The sequence below is a fragment of the Gavialis gangeticus genome, unplaced genomic scaffold (genome assembly GCF_001723915.1).
Source record: "Gavialis gangeticus isolate Ggan-Ray unplaced genomic scaffold, GavGan_comp1, whole genome shotgun sequence".
NCBI classification, from domain to species: domain Eukaryota; kingdom Metazoa; phylum Chordata; order Crocodylia; family Gavialidae; genus Gavialis; species Gavialis gangeticus.
In genome coordinates, this window is record NW_017729024.1 from 120539222 (window position 1) to 120558882 (window position 19661).

Below are 19661 nucleotides of genomic sequence, written 5' to 3' on the forward strand. Positions count from 1 at the left end.
TATGGGGGGCTGTTGGTGTGTGGATAAGTGGGATGTGGGTGGGTATGGGGCTTGTGGGGGAAATGTGTGGGGGGGATGGTGTCTGGGGTATGTGAAGGGGTGTGGATCTGGTGGCCTGTGTGTATGGCAGTGCAAGTGGGGTGCATGTGTATGGTGGGGTGTGCATGTGGGACTTACCCTATGAACACACACCCATACTCTCTGTCTCTCCCTCCCTCACTGCCACACACAGTCTGTCCCTCATTTTACACAGGCGCATGCGCGCGCGCACACACACACACACACACACACGCAGAGTCTCTCCCTCCCTCACTGCTCTCTCTTTCTCTCTCCCCCATTCCTCATTGCAGAGATGTGAGTGCATACACGTGTGCACACACCCTCCCGCTCCTGGCCCCGGGGTACCAGCACGGGCCTTATGCTCCTACAGTCCAGTGGGAGTGTGGGGCATGTGGTGCTGGAGCAGCTGGCAGGCATGCAGGGAAGCAGTGAAAGCTGTGGCAGGCAGAGGCTTCCGGGGAGGGGGCAGGGGTGAGGGGGAGGTTGGGGATGGGGCAGGCCTGGGCTGGCCTTGCTACTGAGTCCTGCTGACTCCCCCTGGGTCCTACTGCCCTTTTCTCCTGTCAACTTTGACAGGCAGGCAGGAGCAGATAAATACAAATTTTCTAAATTTTTTAGGGGCCTTGCAGGCCAGATAGAATGGCCTGGTGGGCTGGATGTGGCCCGCAGGCCATATTTTGCCCGCCCCTGCTCTGCAGTTTGAACCTTGTATGGTCATTAATACCTGTACAAATTGGGCGAGAAGCCTGTTCTGATATCATTTTAAATTCATGTTCTGTACAAGGGAACAGATTTTGTATTTCTACAACCCTTTGCAATCTGAATTTCTTTTGACAGTAGTGACATTTGATGGATATGAACAGATGATTAAATTGCAGTGGTGTTAGGTAATCTTATATAAACTCGGAACAACAGTGGGATATTAGGATACATGCTCTGAAATAATTTTGTTGCAAACCTTTTTCTGTGGAAACAAAACAATATCTCCTTTCTTGGATGACTATCATTTGTTCATGATTTTCAAGATACCAGCAGACAGATAACTAAAAATAAAGACCTAAGGAAGTGACAGATAAATTCTTTTACTGGTATTTCATGTACCATTTTAAAATCTGCAAAAAGTGAGAATACAAGACTTTATCTTGAATTTTCTTGGGAGCAAATAAGGCTTGGATAATTGTAAAATGTCTTGAAAAGGTTTTGGAAATACTTTGCTCTGTGGCTATGCTGCAAATAAATTTCTTCTTGAACATATATTCTTTTAAAACAGATGTAATAACACTTGTGTCTCTCCCTAGTGGTCTGTTGAATACCTTGAAATCACTATAAGAGTAATCAGGTTTTAAGTGTTGTTCCTAGTCCCCCTTGTTCTTTCTGTAGTTGTTCTTGTTCTGCTCTTTTAGAAGAACGCAAACTCTGCTTTAATTAACTACTCTTTTGACGTTTCGAGTAAAATTCCTTCATCTGAAGGACATGGTGGTATTTCCCTCTCTCCCTAGGCTGTGGGAAGCATTGAAGATCAGCAGAGAATGAATCAATAGACACAGGGGTCTTAGTGGACCCTTTTAATGTTTTCCAGTAGAGAAAAGTGCTTTCTTACTTTGTTTTATTTAACTTAGGGTAACTAACACAAGCAGGAATTCTAGTGAAGACAAAAACAATTATAGTTTTAACATGTGTCCACATGTCAAGATAAATCCTAGCCTACCTTTTAATTTAGGGCCCAAGGGCCTTATGTGGCCTGCAAGGAGCTAATTTGTGGCCCTTTGGCTCCTACCCAGCCACTGCTACCCCCATCAGTGCAGCTGTAGTTGCATCTGGAGTCACTGGCCTTCCCCCTCCTTCTTCCAGCTTCCATTTCCTGCCCCAAGGGGCATTGCTGTGTGATAGCACAGTCCAGAGGGTGCCAGGGGAGCCTGTAGCTTGGTATACTGGTGCAGCATGATGCAGCACTAAAGTCCATGGTCAAGAAGGTGAGGGTGAGGCTGGGGTGCCTTTACAGGTAGGGCAGTGATGTGGGGGGGAAGGGGGTGTCTGTGCAGCATGCAGCCTGAGGGGCCTGTGGCTTGCCTTTGCTGGGGTGGTGCATAGGGGTTGCAGCCCTGTTACAAGTTGGACAGATCAGCCTTAATCATTACTTTAAACTTCTTACTAACATGAAAACTACAGACTGCCTTGTCTTCACTGTGATTTTATCTCATGCTAGTTACCATGTGTTAGGTAAAGATTTTTTCTTAGTGAAGATGCACTTTGCTTTGGTCTCTTCCAGAAAGAGTGTTACTCGTGTACTGTCCTGCAAGCTTCAACAATACCATATTTTCTTGCATATTACATATCCTGGAATATAATATGCATCTTATTTTTGAAAGGCAGAATGAAGAAAAAAGATTTTTCCAGAGTTACAGCTTCACAGCGCAGGGACAGAATCTATTCTTCAGCTGACTCACCCTCCCTTTCCTGTTTGACTAAAGCTGCAACCCTAGTTGCTGCTGAAGACTAGTCTCTATGGGTGGATCTGTGATTTTGAAAAGAGCTAATAAGTCTCCAGGGCTATGAAATTGGAGGCAAGAGAGACCAGGAGCAGCGAGTGGACAAGAAAATTGCCACAAGAAAGCTTAGCATGATTGGTGGAACATGAAGACCATTACAAAGGAGAGAAGATCATTAACACCTGTGGAATGAAAAACAATGATCCATTAAGTCAACTGATTCTCTTAGCTACGTGAATAATACTGTCACAGTTGCTGCAGTGTGAGCAAGAATCAAAGCAGGGTGCTTCTATCCTAGGCAAAAAATCAGCTTCCCTGCTTAATACATGCACTTCAATTTCATTTGAGGAGGGGAGGGGGAGTTGGAGGGAAAGAGGGGAAGGGGCAGTTGTGTGTCATTTTCAGGGGAAAGTTCATGTTATATATAAGAAAATCTGGAATTAACTGAAGCAAGAGGTGGACACATTGGATGGGAAGCAGAGAAAAATTATATAGGACTTATCCAAAAGATAAAAATGAGGTCCAACTAACCCCAGCTGCTTTAAACAGGTTGCAATGCCAAGGGTGGAACCAGGGTCCCATGAAAGTCACTGGAAAATTTTTCTTTGACTTCAAGGGGGAAGGATTTCACCCCAAAGAGGTCTCTTTTAGGCTGGCCCCTGAAACTTGTGATTAGGAGTAATGGGCTGAAATTAAGCACAGTACAAACATTTTAATTCATTTTATTTTATTGAAAGATTCTGGTTTTATGTATGGTATTTACAAATGATTAATAACCAATAGAATCACCACCTCAGACCTTCTAACTCCTTTTTAGGGGATTGTCCTGTATTTGAAATGACTGCAACCAGTGAACTGATCCTTTTCTTCTGGGACATGGCCTGTTAGATTGAACAAGACCCTAAGTGTTTTCAAGACACATCTACCCCGCTTCCACTTGCTCCTTCTAGTAGAATTTTACTAATATTAGTGCAGAAATGGGAAATTTCCTGATAAATGTTTGCCTTGTAAGGCTTAGATTCCCTTCTGAGTTCAAGTAGGAGGCTAAACCGTATGTTATTTAGGTTTAAACAACCTTTTTCTCTTTTTCCTTCCCTCCCCCCTCCCCCCCCAAATTATTATAATGCTTTCTTGCTGAAATTAATAGGTTTATAATATGCTAACATAGGCATTACAGTATATCACCAGCTATCTGTGTCCCTTTGGAAGGCACTTGTTCAAAAGCAATTCAGATAGTTGAAGTCAAATAGGTAAGAGTAACTGTGACAGGTTCTGTTAGAAGTACAGCCATTTCTCTTTATTTACCTTTATCTCTGCAACATCTGCTTCCCTATGCCATAGTGTTCACTTACCAAGCTATTTCAGGTCCCAGCCTTTAACAGGTCAATAGCTTTTAGGTTTTTTTTTCTTCTGTTATACTATTCTCTTGAGCTTTCTCCCAGTTGGCTTACAGGTGTTAGTTACATGCATACAAGTGCCAGATCAACATGGCAATTGCTAGATTACTGCTTAGATAACTGAGGATGTATTGTATCATGATTTGATTGTACTTAGTTATCACTTAATGAAGTAGAAGATATATATTGAATATATTTTAAAATGTTCCTATGTACTGGTATTATTAAAATGCTGTCTGCTCTTTGTATTGATACAATTTAATATATTTTGTATTACTTTCCTGTAGGTTTTTGAAAGTGCCACAGATCCTGCTGCTGTAATGGAGATGCTGGAAAGTAAGTATAATTAAAAAATGTATGTATTCAGTCTGCATGTGTGATGGGAGACAATGTAACTGCTCCAGATGGTCACAGATCAAATCAATCTGTCCATCTGTCTGTCTCTACCTCCATTCATCCAGCCTAGTTGCAAGGCTAGCTGCACATTTTTCCCATTCTTGACCTTTCAGGGTTCACCTCTGTGTAAGCAAGGCCTCAGGCAATTACCTGATTTTTCCCTTTCTTTGGCTGGGACTTGGACTGCAGAACCTCATGTACTAACCACATTTACCCAGCAGGTCTAACTGGTTTCAGTACCTGTAGTTCTTCCCTTTAAGAGTCTGTGAACAGTGGTGAATGTATAGAACCAATGTTTCAGGGATCAAAGAATTTAGGAAAAAAGATTTTAAAATAACAGTCTATATACATGGCTGTCTTATATGTCTTCCATCACCTGGACTTGCCTAGATGGGCTTAAGTTCTTCAGACAGATGACTGTTTCCAGCAGGTAACTATCTTAGTTTCAACAGCTTTCCAACAACTACCTACCCTCTTGAAACAGCAAGTGTCCCTTTGTTTTTATCCTGTCAAGGCTTTTGTGCCTGTGAACGAAACCAGAGTTCTGCAGGATGTTGAGCCAATGGCTCTCCTGTCTTTCTATAACAATCCTTAGGTGTTAAACATGGAAAGCTTTATCATGAGCCATTGCTTCTTCCCCACTACTTTCCTTGCAACCTTCTGTTAAATTAAACCAATATATCCATGTAGTAAACATCAGTAAACAACATTTGTAAACAGTTGGTCTTCCTGTTGTTACACAAAACCTTTATTCTTGTTATGCTTTGGGAATATTGTGAATGCATTCTATCTTTTCAGCTTCCTTGACATAATTTATTTATTTTCTTCTAGACAATGTGACGAAATTTGGATTAACTCAACTAGTACCTCCAGGTAATGTGGAAGGAAATAAGCATTTTTCAGAACAGTGGGTAATTAGTTGAAAGTAGGAACTCAGTGGAGTTAACTTTGAACACCACCTCCCACTTTCTTTCCTTGTTCTATCTTATCTTCTGAGATGTTTTAGTTATCTGCCCCCCCAGCTCTGCATATACCTTTATTAAATTGATGCTGAGACTAATAGCTATTTTATGACTTATGACTCATTGGATGATTGGTTGGGGATATTCATATTGTTTCTTTAATTTGTTTCCTCTGATTTTTTTCTATTTTTGTTATTATTGCTGGTCATCAGTGATATTTAATGTAACATGAATAACAACATAGGGTTCAGTTGAGCAGATACTAGCACTGATGCTATATAGACTTTTCAATCTGGGTTTTTAAGAGTGAAAAAAGACATGGACACAGCAGAGTAATCCTGCCCTTTAAAGGAACTGTATAGGGAACATTTTTATAAACTGGGGAGTTACTGCAATTTCCATTTAATAAAAAATGTGGTGCTCTACTGCCTGGTCTCCCCCCCACCCCCTCCACTAAAATATCGTGTGCATTTTGCATTTGCTTTTCCACAGAGTTTTGTTTGATGCTCATCTTCCACTTGTTTGTTTTAGCCCCTCATCAGATGAGCTTTATTTTGTGACATCATCTGATTTCACAGATTTTTTTGAGTCAAAAGCAAGGAAACAGAAAATTGCATGAGGAAGTTGTGGATGGAGTTTTTTGAAAAGGCTGAGGTAGATAGATAGATAGATAGAACCTCAGCCTGTCATAAGCCAGAGGTAGCTGACATTATCTTCCACAATGACTATTTTCACACATACTTCTATTTTTGTAGTTGCCTTTTTGTATGTGCGCATACAAATTGTCATCTGCTTGGGTTTACCTGTCACCTGATGGCAGCAGCCCCAGTATATGTCATGTTAAGGAGAGATTGTTCAGTCATATCCCAGAAGAATGGGCATTAATTACCCTAGAACTTAGCAAATGCCTCTAAGACTACTTGACAGTTGTTATGTGATCATGCATACCTTTCTTAGTTTTAATTTCTTCAAAAACCATTCAGGGCACCTACTCCTTATTCAAGATTTTGTCTCTAGCCATTGACAAATGAAACCTTTATGCTGATATAAGTTGCATTACTCTGGTATAAAAAAGTAGTAGGTGGATGATGCCAAAGTAATTTTATGTAATCTGATGAATACATCCCCTCAAAGAATCAGAGGAAAATTAGTATTGGAATGAGTTATTCCATTTCAGGTTTAATTTGTCTGCGTCCAGCCTGAGGAAGTTACTTGCTAAAGACAAACAGGCAGTTGTTACCTGCTCCCTTGCCACCTGATGGCAAATCACAGTAGCAGTTGGTTACAAAGGCTGCACACAGATATTCAGGGAGGTTAGATCAGATTAAAAATGTCCCACTCCCAGCCTAACTTAGTTTGCGCAGGTGTGGACCTTTCACTAGTTAGGTGGATAACTGTACATAAGTTTGCATACAGAAGTTCAGGACAGTTATACTGGTCTAAAAATGGCCAACCTGGTCTAGGTTAAGTGTACCTCCAAGGCAGTCTAAGCTTGGGTCTGGCGAGACCAATCTAACTGAACGGGGGCTGGTAGGAAGTGGAGGCAGCCCTAGGGCTCTGTGGGTTCAAGCTGTGGTGGGCGGGCAGGCAGGGGTGCCCAGCAGGCCTGGCCCGGCCTGTACAGCTCCGCAGGGATGGGCTGCAGCCACCCTGTGCACGTGGGGATGCTGCCTGGCTGGGGCAGGTTGCTGGGCTTGGGGGGCTTCCTTCTCTGGGATCGGCCTCCCTGTACGCTGGGCACAGTGCAGGCAGGGCAGAGCCATCCCCGGTGAAAGGGCCTGGCCATGGGAGCCCCCTGGAGCCTATGAACAGCCACCGCAACTGCCTCAGCCTGCCCGGGCCCTGGCCTTGCCCACCCGCAGCTGCCCTCAAGGGGCGAGGGCTGGGGCAGGCACTGCACAGAGCCACTGCGCTGCAGGCTGGCCGGCTTGGCCGTGAATACCAAAAAATGTTGCCTACCCCTGAGTCAGAACCACCCCCAGCCCACCAAACCCCACCTCCTGCAAGTTGCTCTGGGTTCTGGTTTTATCTGTGTTTGCTGATGCTGGGAAGTAAGGAAGTAAGTTGTGGTGGGGGAGTGGTAGGCAGGATGGGGTGTAGGTTTGACTGGGGGGTTGTTTGTCTGGAGGTGGGGAGGGTTAGGGGGAGAGAGTGCTCCATTCCCCCAAGTCCCCCTGTAGACCCCACCTGATCCCCCCTTTCAGACCCCAGTAATCCCTGCCCCACGTGGACCCAATCCCTGCCTATGAACTGCCCCTCCAATCTCCCTGTGGACCTCCCAATCCCCCCATAGGCTGCTTGCCCCCCTGATTCCCCCAACTGCCCCCTGCTAGCCCTCCCCATCTCAACTTATCTTAGATCAGGTATCTATTTTTAATGTAGTCTAACCTACCTCTAACTTTCCCCAAAGTCTGTGTGGAATACTTTGGGGTAACTGCATTTTGTCTATTTATGATCCTGGTGTAAATGCCATTGTCATACATAAGCAGGTATAAATTCCCTTTCCCTGGACACATCCTGAGAAGTGTGCACGTGCAGGGGCATGTGCTTCCCATGGGACAAATAGTAGTGGCACATATTTCTGTCACTGGTATTTGTCCCCAGGTACACCCCTGCATGTGCATTCTGGTGTGCAGTAAATTGACCCAGGTGGCATAGGGGAGGCTGGGAGCAGCACCTGTGTTGGCCCCAGCAGCCTTACCTGGCATTCTGGGGGCCTCCCAGGGCATCAGTGGAGTTGAGACGGTTGCTCAGAGCCTGGCTGGCAGCCAGACCATGGCTCTGGCTGGCTAGGCTCCATTTCTGGCAGTGAATGCTGCTGCCGTGTGCGCCACACTGCTTTTTTTAGCAGCAGTTTTTTTTGACACTGGGATCCCCCATTGTCAAACAAAACGACCGTGCTGCAAAGTAGCAGTGCAGCGAATAGGTGCACGTGCGCTGTGTATGGTTTGGAGCACTTCAAACAGACGCTGCAAGCTGCACATACATACTCATCAGGACGTGCCCCCTGTGTTCATTTCAGATTTTAAACTTGAATTCTTATGTTGTTATTGCTGTAGCTCTGCAAAAAAAAAATGCAATTAGAGTGTTTCTTACCATGAAAAAATGAAAAATTTAAAACTCTTCCTTCACTCACAAGATGACTGGAAGGAGTTTTGCTCAATTTTTTGACAAATCCCATTGTAACCCTTATTAGTGAAAATGTGAGTGCTAACTCCAATTTGTCTTTTTGACAGTTGAACCTGGGTCAGCACCAGTTCAGTTAAACTGGTCATAGAAATGGTTCTGTTCCATAGCATAGAGAAGGCCTGGATTGGGGATCTGTCAGTCCCAGGTTGTGACCACTCAGGTCTCAAACTGAGACCACAGAAAATGAACCCAGCTATGAAAGATCAATGTAAAAAGGATTAAAGAACTTGTTATCTTTAGCACCCTTTATAGACGTTTTCTTTCTTCAGATTATTGCTTTTAAGAGGAGAATCTACAGATTACAGGCACCGATGGTCAATCCACAATAAACATCATCTTTCATAAGGACAAACTGAATTGTGAATTCACCCAGAGTTTTTAAACAAAAACAATTCAGGATTTTCAGTGCATGGTATGCGTCTTCCTACTTGCATTTTCCCCCAAACTTCACAGCTTTCCACAGAAAGTCAGATGGCTCATCATAGATGGTGAGACCTGTCAAAAGCTCAGTAGGCAGAATTAGACACTTGATTTTCATAACTACTTAGCACCCTTTAGTTCCCAAGGTGGTCATTCTAAAAGCTGAACATTTTGAAATGAAAAGCCAGCTACTTCATTTACATGCCTACTAAAGTGCTAAAGTTTGTTTTTTTTGAAAATCTGTTCCTAATCCTTTTAATAAATCCAACAGTTCAGATTTCTCTACAAAGGCCACGTGTAAAGTTCAGACTATTTTAGTTCATTGTGAGTGGGTTACAGTTTTTATGACTGAAAGTTGCAGATCCTGTCCAACCAGAGGAGTAGCCACTTTTATGGCTTGTATTCAGAAAATGCTGTTAGGAGAAATTTATAGAGCCACAATCTGGAATTCATAGTTTTGTGAACAGATATTTTCTTGATACTTCAGCAAATTTAGATGCTGGTTTCAGGAAGGCAGTACCTCTACTATATTTTTAAGAAGTGTTGCTTTCCAGACCACCTTCTAGTTTGGTCATTCCAGTGTGAAAGAAGACAATGAAATGAAGCTGCAAAAGGGGTTGCTCACCGCTGTAACTTTTGTCTCTGAATATATTGCCTACATAGAGCAATACTGACCTTCCTTTTTCTCCTCTGCTTCAGAGCTCAATGTCATGGGCTTCTGGAGGCAGAAAGAATTATAGCAGAGCTACAGATGTAGGTATTTATACCCCCAGTCAGTAAAATGTTGGACTCAGCAGTGCTTGGAGGGGCTCCATGGTTGTGTGGCCAAGTATGCGACTCCCACAGTGTGCCTCTATGGATGGAATACATTCAGACAATAAAAGTTACTTTGGGAAGTAGCCCCTTTTACTTCTCCTGACACTCTCTGGTGCCAGCTGTACTAAACAACCATAAGAATGTCAGTGTCACTTTTATAATCCTATTACAAACTTTTCTGTTTTTTTCATATATCTAGACAATTAGGTTAGTAGACTGTAGGGGTGCACCGATAGAGATTTTTGGGGCCGATACCGATAGCTGATTTTTAAGGAGGTATATCGGCTGATACTGATCCCATTTCCAATACACATCCCAGCAGCTTGAAGAGCAGTGTCTGGAAGGGAAGGGGGAAGGGAAGAGGTGTGGGGGGCACCGATCGAGGCTCCCATGGTGAGGGAGGGAGTGGGGCTGGGGCAGGGGCTGGGCCAGGTACTGCCCAGCTGGGAAGGGAGAGGGGGTGTGCACCCCAGGAGGGCATGGGGGTGCGTGCCCCCGGATCTACATGGGGTGAGGCAGGCTGCCACTGTGGGCTGAGGCTGGGACTGCACAGGGCTTTTCCCAGCGGGGGCTGGGGTGGGCTGGGCTGGCATTGGGAGGGGAGCTATGGGGGGCTGAAGCCACCCAAAAATGCACCATAGCCCCCCCAAACCCCTTCCCAGTGCTGCCTGCCCTGAGCGCAGCCCAGCCCAGCCCCTGCTTGGAAGAGCCCTGGCCCCAGCCCCCAGCGGCAGCCTACCCTGCCCCGTGCAGATCTAGGGGGCACACCTCACCATGTCCTCCCAGGGTGTGCGCAGCAGCGGGAGCTGCCCCATCTTCCTGCACCCCCTGGACGAGCCGCAGCTCTGTCTTGCATCCCACCCTGCTCTGGCTGAACAGCACCTGCCTCAGCCCCAGACCCACTCCCTCCCTCACCATGGGGGCCTTGATCAGCCCTTCGCCATGCCCCTTTTCTTCCTCCTCCCCCTCCCCTTCCACCACAACAGATTTACCAGCTGCACGCAGCTCTCCATGCTGCTGGACTGTGCTCCTCACCACCTACGTGCTGCGCTGTGGCTGCGCACATGCACGGGGCACTTATCGGCCACATTATCAGCCACATCAGACCGATTTTCAATGGTCAATTTTCTTTATATTGGTACCGATCCAATATTGGACTGATGTATCGGTGGACCTCTAGTGGAGTGATTTTCAACCAGGGTGCCATGAGATTCTTTTAAGTATGCCATGCAATGTCAGCACTTTTTGGTGTACAAACACCTACACATTATTCACAAGATAAACCCAGAGTTCGCAAATCCATAACATCAGAAACATTCTGACCTGTTGTGGTCTTTCTGAGTTCTTTGCAAGAGAAGTATTGTTCTAGTATTTTTTCATAGTCAAAACATGAGTAAAAGCTAAGAGCTGGCATTTTTCAGGAGGTTCCTTGAGTCTAATGAGGGGTGCCTTGGGACTAAAAAGGTTGAGAACCACTGGATTAGTTGTTAGTACAGTAATTTGAAAAAGTGCATTTATATTATGACCTGAATTCCGGTCTCTCTTAGGGCATTGACAGGATTCCTGTCTTAAGTCAATAGAATTGGGATTTGGTCCTGTATGCTGAGACACAGATATTGTACATATTATAGAAAGGTCATACTCTGTGAAGGCCCATTTTGAATGCTGGGAGGTGCTGACTGCATTTGTTCTCTTGATAGTGTCCATAATAGATGACAGTCACCTCCAGTATGATTAGGTCCTAATATAGGAAGAGCAGGGATAGATTTTAGTCCTGATGTTGCACAGCTTTGGAAATTCTGTGCAGTACAGTGTGATAATGTGCATTGTTGCAGTCATTTCCATCCCAAAATCGTTTGGGGCACTTGTGACAAACTGAGTGTTGAAGATGGCATCAAGCGCCAATGTTGCTATGCTAAGCCAAGTCATTCATTACAGATGAAAGCATAAACCGACTTGCTTCCTTCTGCCTCCTTCATTTCACTTTCAGGATAGAGACATTAATCAGGAGTGGAATAGTCAGAGCAATAGAAATAAGGCTAACAAGTCATTTGATTTAAAAGCAGTTATTTTCTAAGTCCCTGAGACTGAAGTATGACCTTACTGGATGGAGCCTTTCTCACAAATTAAAAAAGTGAGCACACAACAAAACAATCAATATTCACTGTTGATCAGTGTCTCTGTTGTTGCAGTTTTCTTTGTAGTGGCTATAAGGCATGTAAATAGAGAGCCTCCTATTTACATTTTGGTTCAGGGTCATGTATAAAAAAAGGATGAAATGCCAGCGAATCCTGAAGCAGGTCTGTAGGGGTAGTGCTTCCTTTGACACTGCTGCTGGGACTGCTCTGTGTACTGCTGACAGTCTTCCCTAATGTAGAAGAAGGGCAGCATTTCTCAGATCTCAGAGGGTCCCTTGATGAGTGGTGATGGGCTTACAGAGGCCTTATCACAGACTAAATAGAAGGAAAATCAATCCTGGAAACAGTTTTTGCTTTTCCCCCCTTTTTCCAGTAGGGGACGATCTGGCTTTTTATGAAGAGAGTACTCGAGATTTTCTCTTCCCCGAGCCCATGCTGATGCCTGCGTATCCTGGTGTGGACAGAGAGGTATTGATGAAAACGGCTCCTGGTTTTCCAGTAAGTTGCCTCCAAATGGCATTTGCCATGTGTAGCTGAAAAGGAGAAAGAAGGAGAGATGTGGTTCATTGGGCAGGTGGTAGCTTTGTGAGGATTTCAGTCTGAGACATGAATTTGAACCACTCCTGAACACAGATATGCTCAAGTGATTGCATGGTCATTACAGGGTCTTGAAAAAAAGTTTAAAATATCTACCAGTTAGAGACCAGTTAGCGTGGGGACTGGGAGTCCAGAAGCAAAGCCCAGGATTTCCTTTCTTGTCAGCTGCTGTGAAGGGACAAAATGCTGGTTAGCACCTAGTGCAACCCATTGACTGTAATTGGGGACATCAACTTCACTATCCATTTCCTTCCCTCAGGCATGCCCTTAGTTTACACATCATCCTTTTTGGGAAGGTCTTTTCTCCTGGTAAATTTCTCGGTGTCTCTTTCTCCTGCTGCTCTTCAGCACCAACGGCAGAATACAACCGACAAAATTCTCATCAGTTTTGCTAACTGCATTATGCAATGGAAGCAATACAACTGATCAGAGTTTTTATTAATTTCATAATTTCATTCGGATACTGCTTGGCGTAGCTCTGAGCACCAGCAGACTTGCTGAAACAGCTTCCCTGTGGACTCGAGACTTCATTGGTTCATGTTCAGAAAGTTATCTTCATTCCCATAAGGTGCAGAATGGTAGTTGGTTTTAAATGAAAATGTAAATGCTACATAAATTGGTGGCTTGAGCTTACACCAGGCTAGACTTTTTATTCACTATTGGAAAGTTCTGCATAACATAGAGATACTTTCATGGCTCCATGTACAACTCAGCCATGAGCCCGACTAACTATCTGTGTATAATATATGTTCTGATAAGCTAAAGGTTATACTTATGTTTTACTTTTAACTCAGTCCTTAACTTACAGTTGAATTACTTTAAAAATACATCACACATTTACAGTTAATTCAATGTTCTTTTATGAAAGATATTCTGAAACAGGATGCAAATGCCAGTCACAACCAGTATTTTATTTAGTGTATTAGGTAGGTCAAGAGGAGATAAGTCTGGATTTCATCATGTGAAGTAGTTTGATGTGCTGCGGAAAATTGAAATGCTTTTATTAATTTTTTCCACAGTAGTAGGAAAGGAATAATTTTGTACTATTAAAATGGTTGGTGAGTTCCATTAAGCCTTTGAATGGTTTTATTAACCTTAGTTTCCTGATGTTGCCTAGAATTATGATTAAAGACCATGAATTAACATTGCACTGATTGAGAGCTAGAATTCCTGTTCATACTTCCTTCGTGATATTCTGTTCTCCCTCTCTCTCGTCGTAATTGTTGGTGGAGGGAGACCAAAATGACTTCAACTTCACCAGTAAAATTCAGCAAAACAAGGGCTAATTTTTCTTGCTTATTTCCAATTAAGTTGCTTGGTCACACACATCCTGGAATTTTTCACAGGGGAGAAGTGGTCAGATGATGGGATTGTCCTGAAATCCTGATAATTTAGCTAATTCTTCCTTTAGAAAATTAACAGTAGCCACTATCACAGAAGTTTCTTTTTTCCTGAGTATCTTCATTTTCTCAGTTACCAAGTTTATTGCTACTGATGTTGTTCCTCTTCCCTTAAAGTATTTCCAGCTCACTTGCAGGACAAATGCTGGCACTTCATTTCCAAAGGGACATTTGGATCACAAAGATCTGAGTGTTTAAAAATAGCATGTTGCCTTCCTTCATGCTGATATTTCAGTTTGGTCAGCTACCAGTATTAGAATGCAGCATTCAATGTAGTTACCTGAAGTGAGGTTCCAATAGTACTGGCAAAGGTTATTGCAGAAAAATAGCCACATCTGGATTGAAGCTGTCTTAATTCTGATAATTTTTATAATACTGTACTTTATTTTTGGTACCACATTGGTCTCTTTTATTGTCATTCTTAGTTTTATTTATTATTACAATCTCGGTGACATTTTAGGTTTACCTGACTGTTTTATTTGGTGTGCGTTGTGTCTGATTGCTTCTGCTAATTCAGTGTAATGGTTTTACAGTTTAGTTATCTTGTTTTTCCGGGCTTGCTCTTGAGCTCTGTATAATTCTCTGCAGAGTACATTGCATTCACTCTGTAATTTGACATTATTTACTGCACTTGTCTAGATTCTCACTGTTGTGTATATGACATACTACTAACACAACACTCAGCTTCAGTGGCCTTCTCTTACTCTCATTTATATTTTAGACAAGATGGTTTATTCAGTTACAAAATTGGATGAGTAAATCATTTGTGTCCTGGCAAAGCAAAAGTCAAATGTACTGTGGTTGGTTCCACCAATGATCTTCAAAATTTGGGTCAAATTTATAATCCATGTAGTGTTCCTGGCTGGTCCTAGATTTCACCTGAAAGTCTTGATACATAATGTGGCTGTGTTTTTATACAACACTGTGACTTGATTTTTCTCATTTCATAAAGAAGTAAGGCTGGAAAGGACCTCAGGAGATCATCTAGTCCACTAGTTATAACATATAGCATCTAGTGGCTCAACCTGTATTGCAGGGCTGGGTCCTTAGTCTATCCTTGCCTATCATTACTGCATTTCATGCATTGTTTCTTTTCAAGGCTTTGTATGAATAGATGGAATTGTTAATGTCTCTGAACAGAATATTTGGTCCTGGAGTAATACTGATCTTACACATTTTTACACTGGTGTAAATCTACTGACTTCAGTACATTTAGATGAATGCAGAATCATGTCTGCTGACCCATTTATAAGGTTTGGGGTTATTGATAATTCAGTACATGGGCAAACAAATGAATTACTTTTACTTATCAAGGCTCAGGAATTTATTGCACATCAGCTGCTCCACAGTAACTGTTTGTGTGCCTGCTCTTGTGTACACTGTAAGAGGAAGCTCTATTGCAGTGACATATCCCTGAATGAAAAAGTGGAAATTCACTGCAGGTGAATTTCCACTTATGGTGGGATAAGAACAGGCACAAACATTTCCTGTAGAGCAGCTAATGTGCAGTACATTCTTGAGCCTTTTTAACTTAATGTAAGTCATTTGCTTGTCCGGTTCCTCAGATGACAAGAAAATGTGATCATATTATTAAGCTTAGATGTTCTTAAGGTTGCTGTTTAAGGAGTTCTCTGTCCTAGGCTCTGGCTTTCTAAGCACAGTCTCTATCACTGCCTTCATATCCAGGCTAGACTTACTGAGCCATATCTGCCACAATGCATCATCAGGAATCAAACAGCCACATCCTGTGGATTCCATCAGGACGAATCAACAGAAGAAACCTCCCACTTGGTTACAGTTTGATTTTTTTAGCTGTTGTTTCTAACAAGGCAAGCTGTCGTCTAATGTACAGTGAAGCCAACTCACTTTTTTTGCAGTGTGTCTACAGTCAAAATAATGCATGCTTAATACAGATTAAAGGCATTCAAACTATGTAAGGGCAATGTTGAAGTTGCTTATTTAATGCGCTCAGATATGCAAGCGTATGAGTTCATGCAGCCTTAACATACTACTTGGAAAAATGACTCTTCAGTGTTGGTTTTATGGAGTTTCAATTATTGTCTCAAAATGAATTGTGGCCTCTATGTGCCTTTAAAAAAAATTACAAAGATTTCTTTTGTGACTGAAAACTTGTGTAGGGCAAAGGAATTCTAGTCACTCGTCACAAGGGAATTCTAGTCATGTCCGCTGGCTATGAAGCATTTTAACATGGCATTTCAATCTAAAAATAATTGCTCAAGTTGTTGGTTTGATTCTCTCAGGTAAATTAAAATGAAACACTGTGGCTGCTGTCCTTACTCCTTGGGCAATTCCTCGGTGTCTGTCTCTTCTGCTGCTCTTCAGCGCCAGCAGTAGAATACAACCCTAGTGAGCAATGTCTTTGAATTCTGCTTTCTCTGTTTTAGATCAGTGTGAGAGGGTCTTTCATTTCTATTCTGTTTTCAATGTGTCTGACTGTCCCTTGGCTTTATGTCTTTTATCCTGCCTTTGATTTTCATTTAAATTCGAAAGCAAATCCCACCACCAGTCTTGAAACTGTGAAACTGAATCAGATCTGTGACTATGTAATAATTCTTTCCAAACCAAGAAACAATCCAGATACTCTATGATACTACCACTCAGCAGTATTATGGAAAATGTTTATGTGAGCATCTAGCAACCCAGATCTGATTTTAAAGCCTGATATAAAGCCTGCTGAAGTAAATGGAAAGTAAACTAGATTTCAGAGGCTTTGAAACAGGCCCATTCAGAACAGGACAAATTGACTGCTACATTGATGCTGCCTGCTATCACTGTGATTGTATTTGTGAATGTGTTCTTCCCAATTCCTATTCTAGTCACTACAGAATACCTGTTAGGGCTGGAAGGCTACAGCATTTGAACCACTGACTTATTCTGCATGAATTCTTGGAGTGTCCTTTCCTGCCTATTTGGCTGTGGGCTTGTTCAATTAGATTTAATTCATGTGACAGACCACATAATGGTCTTGAGTAATAACTATTTCCATCAAGAGCAATATGTCCTGAAAAGCGGGTGGTCTGGTAGCTAGAAGCTTTGTTAAATGTGCTTGTACTCTGTCATTTGTTGTGGATTTCACTGGTATTTAAGTGTAATTTTAGAGGTAACCACTGACATAGGCCTTTCCTTTTCCTTCTCACTCAGTACCTGGGTTAAGTGCTTTAATGGCTGTAAGTTGTACATTGCTATAATGGTTTGATTCTATTTTTATCATTAAGCTGCTGTGTAGAGAAAAAAGCACTGAAACTAGATGAAAGGTGATTGCTGTAGCCTAGTGAATCTGGTGTCTAAATGCTCAGCTTTAAGTAGGAAGCCAGCAAAGTCTGAAGGGTGTTTGCTCCTTCAATTTTGACACTGGGAAGGCATTCCTAAGAGTCTTCAGCAGGCAATCCACAGTACGAATATGAGCGATCAGTGTGACGCTGTAGCCAGTAGGGCAAATAATGCTCTGGCATGCATCAATTGATGCATCTCCAGCAAAGCCAAGGAGGTGATTCTTCCGCTCTACTCAGCACTGGTGAGACCACAGCTGGAGTACTGCATCCAGTTCTGGGCACCACACTTTAACAAGGATGTGGTAAAACTTGCGAGAGTCCAGAGAAGAGCCACCTGTATGATCAGAGACTTGAATTGCAAGCCATACGAGGAAAGGCTGAGGGACCCGGGACTCTTCAGCCTAAAAAAGAGAAGACAGAGAGGGGACTTGCTAGCAGCTTACCACTACATCAGGGGAGTACATCAAGGGCTTGGCAAACAACTGTTCACCATGGCACCCTTGGGGAAAACCAGGAGTAATGGCCACATGCTCCTGGAAGACCGTTTCAGGTTCAACATTAAGAAAAACTTCTTCATGGTCAGGGTGTCCAGACTGAGGAATAAGCTCCCTCCAGAGGTGGTGCAGTCGCCTACCCTGGAAATCTTCAAGAGGAGACTGGATGATCACCTTGCTGGGGCCACCTGACCCCAGTTGTCTTTCCTGCCTAGTGCAGGAGGTTAGACCTGATGATCTTCTGAGGTCCCTTCCAGCCTTACAATCTATGAATCTGTAACAGGACAGCATAGAACAGAGGCTGAGGCTCAGAGTAAAGTGTATATGAATGTGCCTTCTACACAAGGAGCACTCAAACTGTGCTAGCATAATTATGTTGTTAATTTATTTGCTTGTTTTTGTTCTAGATCCAGTTAAAGGCTTAGTAATTAAGGTAAAGGCCGTGACTGGCTGAATGGATTTTGGAAGACAAAGCATAACTCAATCTTGCAACTGTCTTGATCTCAAGTTGAATGTCTCTATATATACCAGTCAGTTGTTTAGAACTAAATTATCCTGTTGGGAAGACAGAATGTAATGAGAGAGAGGAGGAAACTCATTGTTCTTAGACTATTAAGCAGATGTAGCAAGCAGAAGGACTTGCTGATGCACATTTAGAAAGGTATAACAAGGTTGTTGTGCAGAGCTTTCTTGCTCACACTTGCCTGTGCACAGACTAGGACAGTTTGTTCCTGACCAGATGTATGTTTCTTGGAGCTATAAGCCTACCTGTATTGCTTATAGGTCCCTGCCTTTCACTTCCTATTCATTTCAGGTACCACTTCTGTGCTTTCTCTTTCCCCATTTAATTGCCCAAGAGTAGGAACAGGTATAATTTATTCTTAATGTTTATGCAGTTACTGTCATGTGACTATACAATTAGTGTTTTGAAGAAATAGGAATGACAATGACTAGAGATTTTGAAATTGAGTGTAAGTGAACAGATTGTATTTATTAATTACAGATGGTAATTGTCTTTCACAGTATTCATCATTGTTTCACCTGCCTCAGAAAGAAAACTGGCCTTCTGCTGTCACGGTAGTTTGGAAGTATAGTTGGATCACTGTGGGCCCATTAGGAAGACTGGTGTTTAGTAAATACAGCTGTTAAACAGGAAAGAAATCTCCAGCAAAGAAGTAAAGATAATTCTGTTTAGGTTTCCTCTCTGCTCTTGAGAAGTAATTTGGCAAACAGGATACCTCTCTGAAATTATGCTGGTATCTCAGGTGTTTTTCCATACAGTTGGCCTTGTGCATCATGTGATGATTAGGCCCATAAAGAAGGACCATTACTTCCCTGCTCCATATCACGGTGCTAGCATATGCTGCATATTGGCGAATTTGGTTGCCACATTACCTTGCAAACTTGTACTTAATTTACTAGCTACCATTAACCTTCTGTCTCTTTTGCTTTTAGTGTTTCCTTTAGGCACTTTTGATTTCATTGCACTTTTGATTCTCAAGTAACCATGAAGAACCTTGATGAAGTGCCAGTGAATTAGAACTGCTGTTGCTCATTGCGCTGCTTGATGAATGTCTGTAACGTGTCCACAGTGACATTATTTTTAGTGACTTCATCTCTCTTGTTTCTAAGGGAATTGCACCAAAAATAGAGTTTTCTACAAGAACAACCATCATAGAGCTTCCGTGTCAGTACAGGAAGCCAATTCGTGTAAGTATTTTAATATAAAGGACACAAACGTGGCTCTGGCCCAGTGCTCCTGTCACCATTTAATCTAGGTGTGTTATCATAGAATCATAGAATCATAGAAGTAGGGTCAGAAGGGACCTTGTAGATCTTCAAGTCTGACCCCCTTCCTGGGCAGGAGAAAAAACTGGGCTCAACTGATCCCAGCTAGGTAGGCATCAAGCCTCCTCTTAAAGACCTCCAGGGTAGGAGCCAGCACCACTTCCCTTGGAAGTTGGTTCCAGATCCTAGCCACCCTGACTGTGAAGTAGTTCTTACAGATGT

The 19661-nt window shown here is 42.7% G+C and overlaps 1 protein-coding gene across 3 annotated transcripts in view; it reads left to right on the forward strand.

Annotated features, from left to right (window-relative positions):
* Nucleotides 1-19661, forward strand: part of SPATA6L (spermatogenesis associated 6 like) — a 69539-nt gene that overhangs the window by 8953 nt on the left and 40925 nt on the right. For 2 of the 3 annotated variants that reach the window (XM_019517629.1, XM_019517628.1), the window contains exons 3-6: nucleotides 4234-4282; nucleotides 5174-5215; nucleotides 12241-12365; nucleotides 19284-19361. In XM_019517629.1, the coding sequence (XP_019373174.1) occupies nucleotides 4234-4282; nucleotides 5174-5215; nucleotides 12241-12365; nucleotides 19284-19361 (294 nt within the window). The remainder of the gene's footprint in view (nucleotides 1-4233; nucleotides 4283-5173; nucleotides 5216-12240; nucleotides 12366-19283; nucleotides 19362-19661) is intronic. The other variant, XM_019517631.1, reaches the window with a different exon arrangement.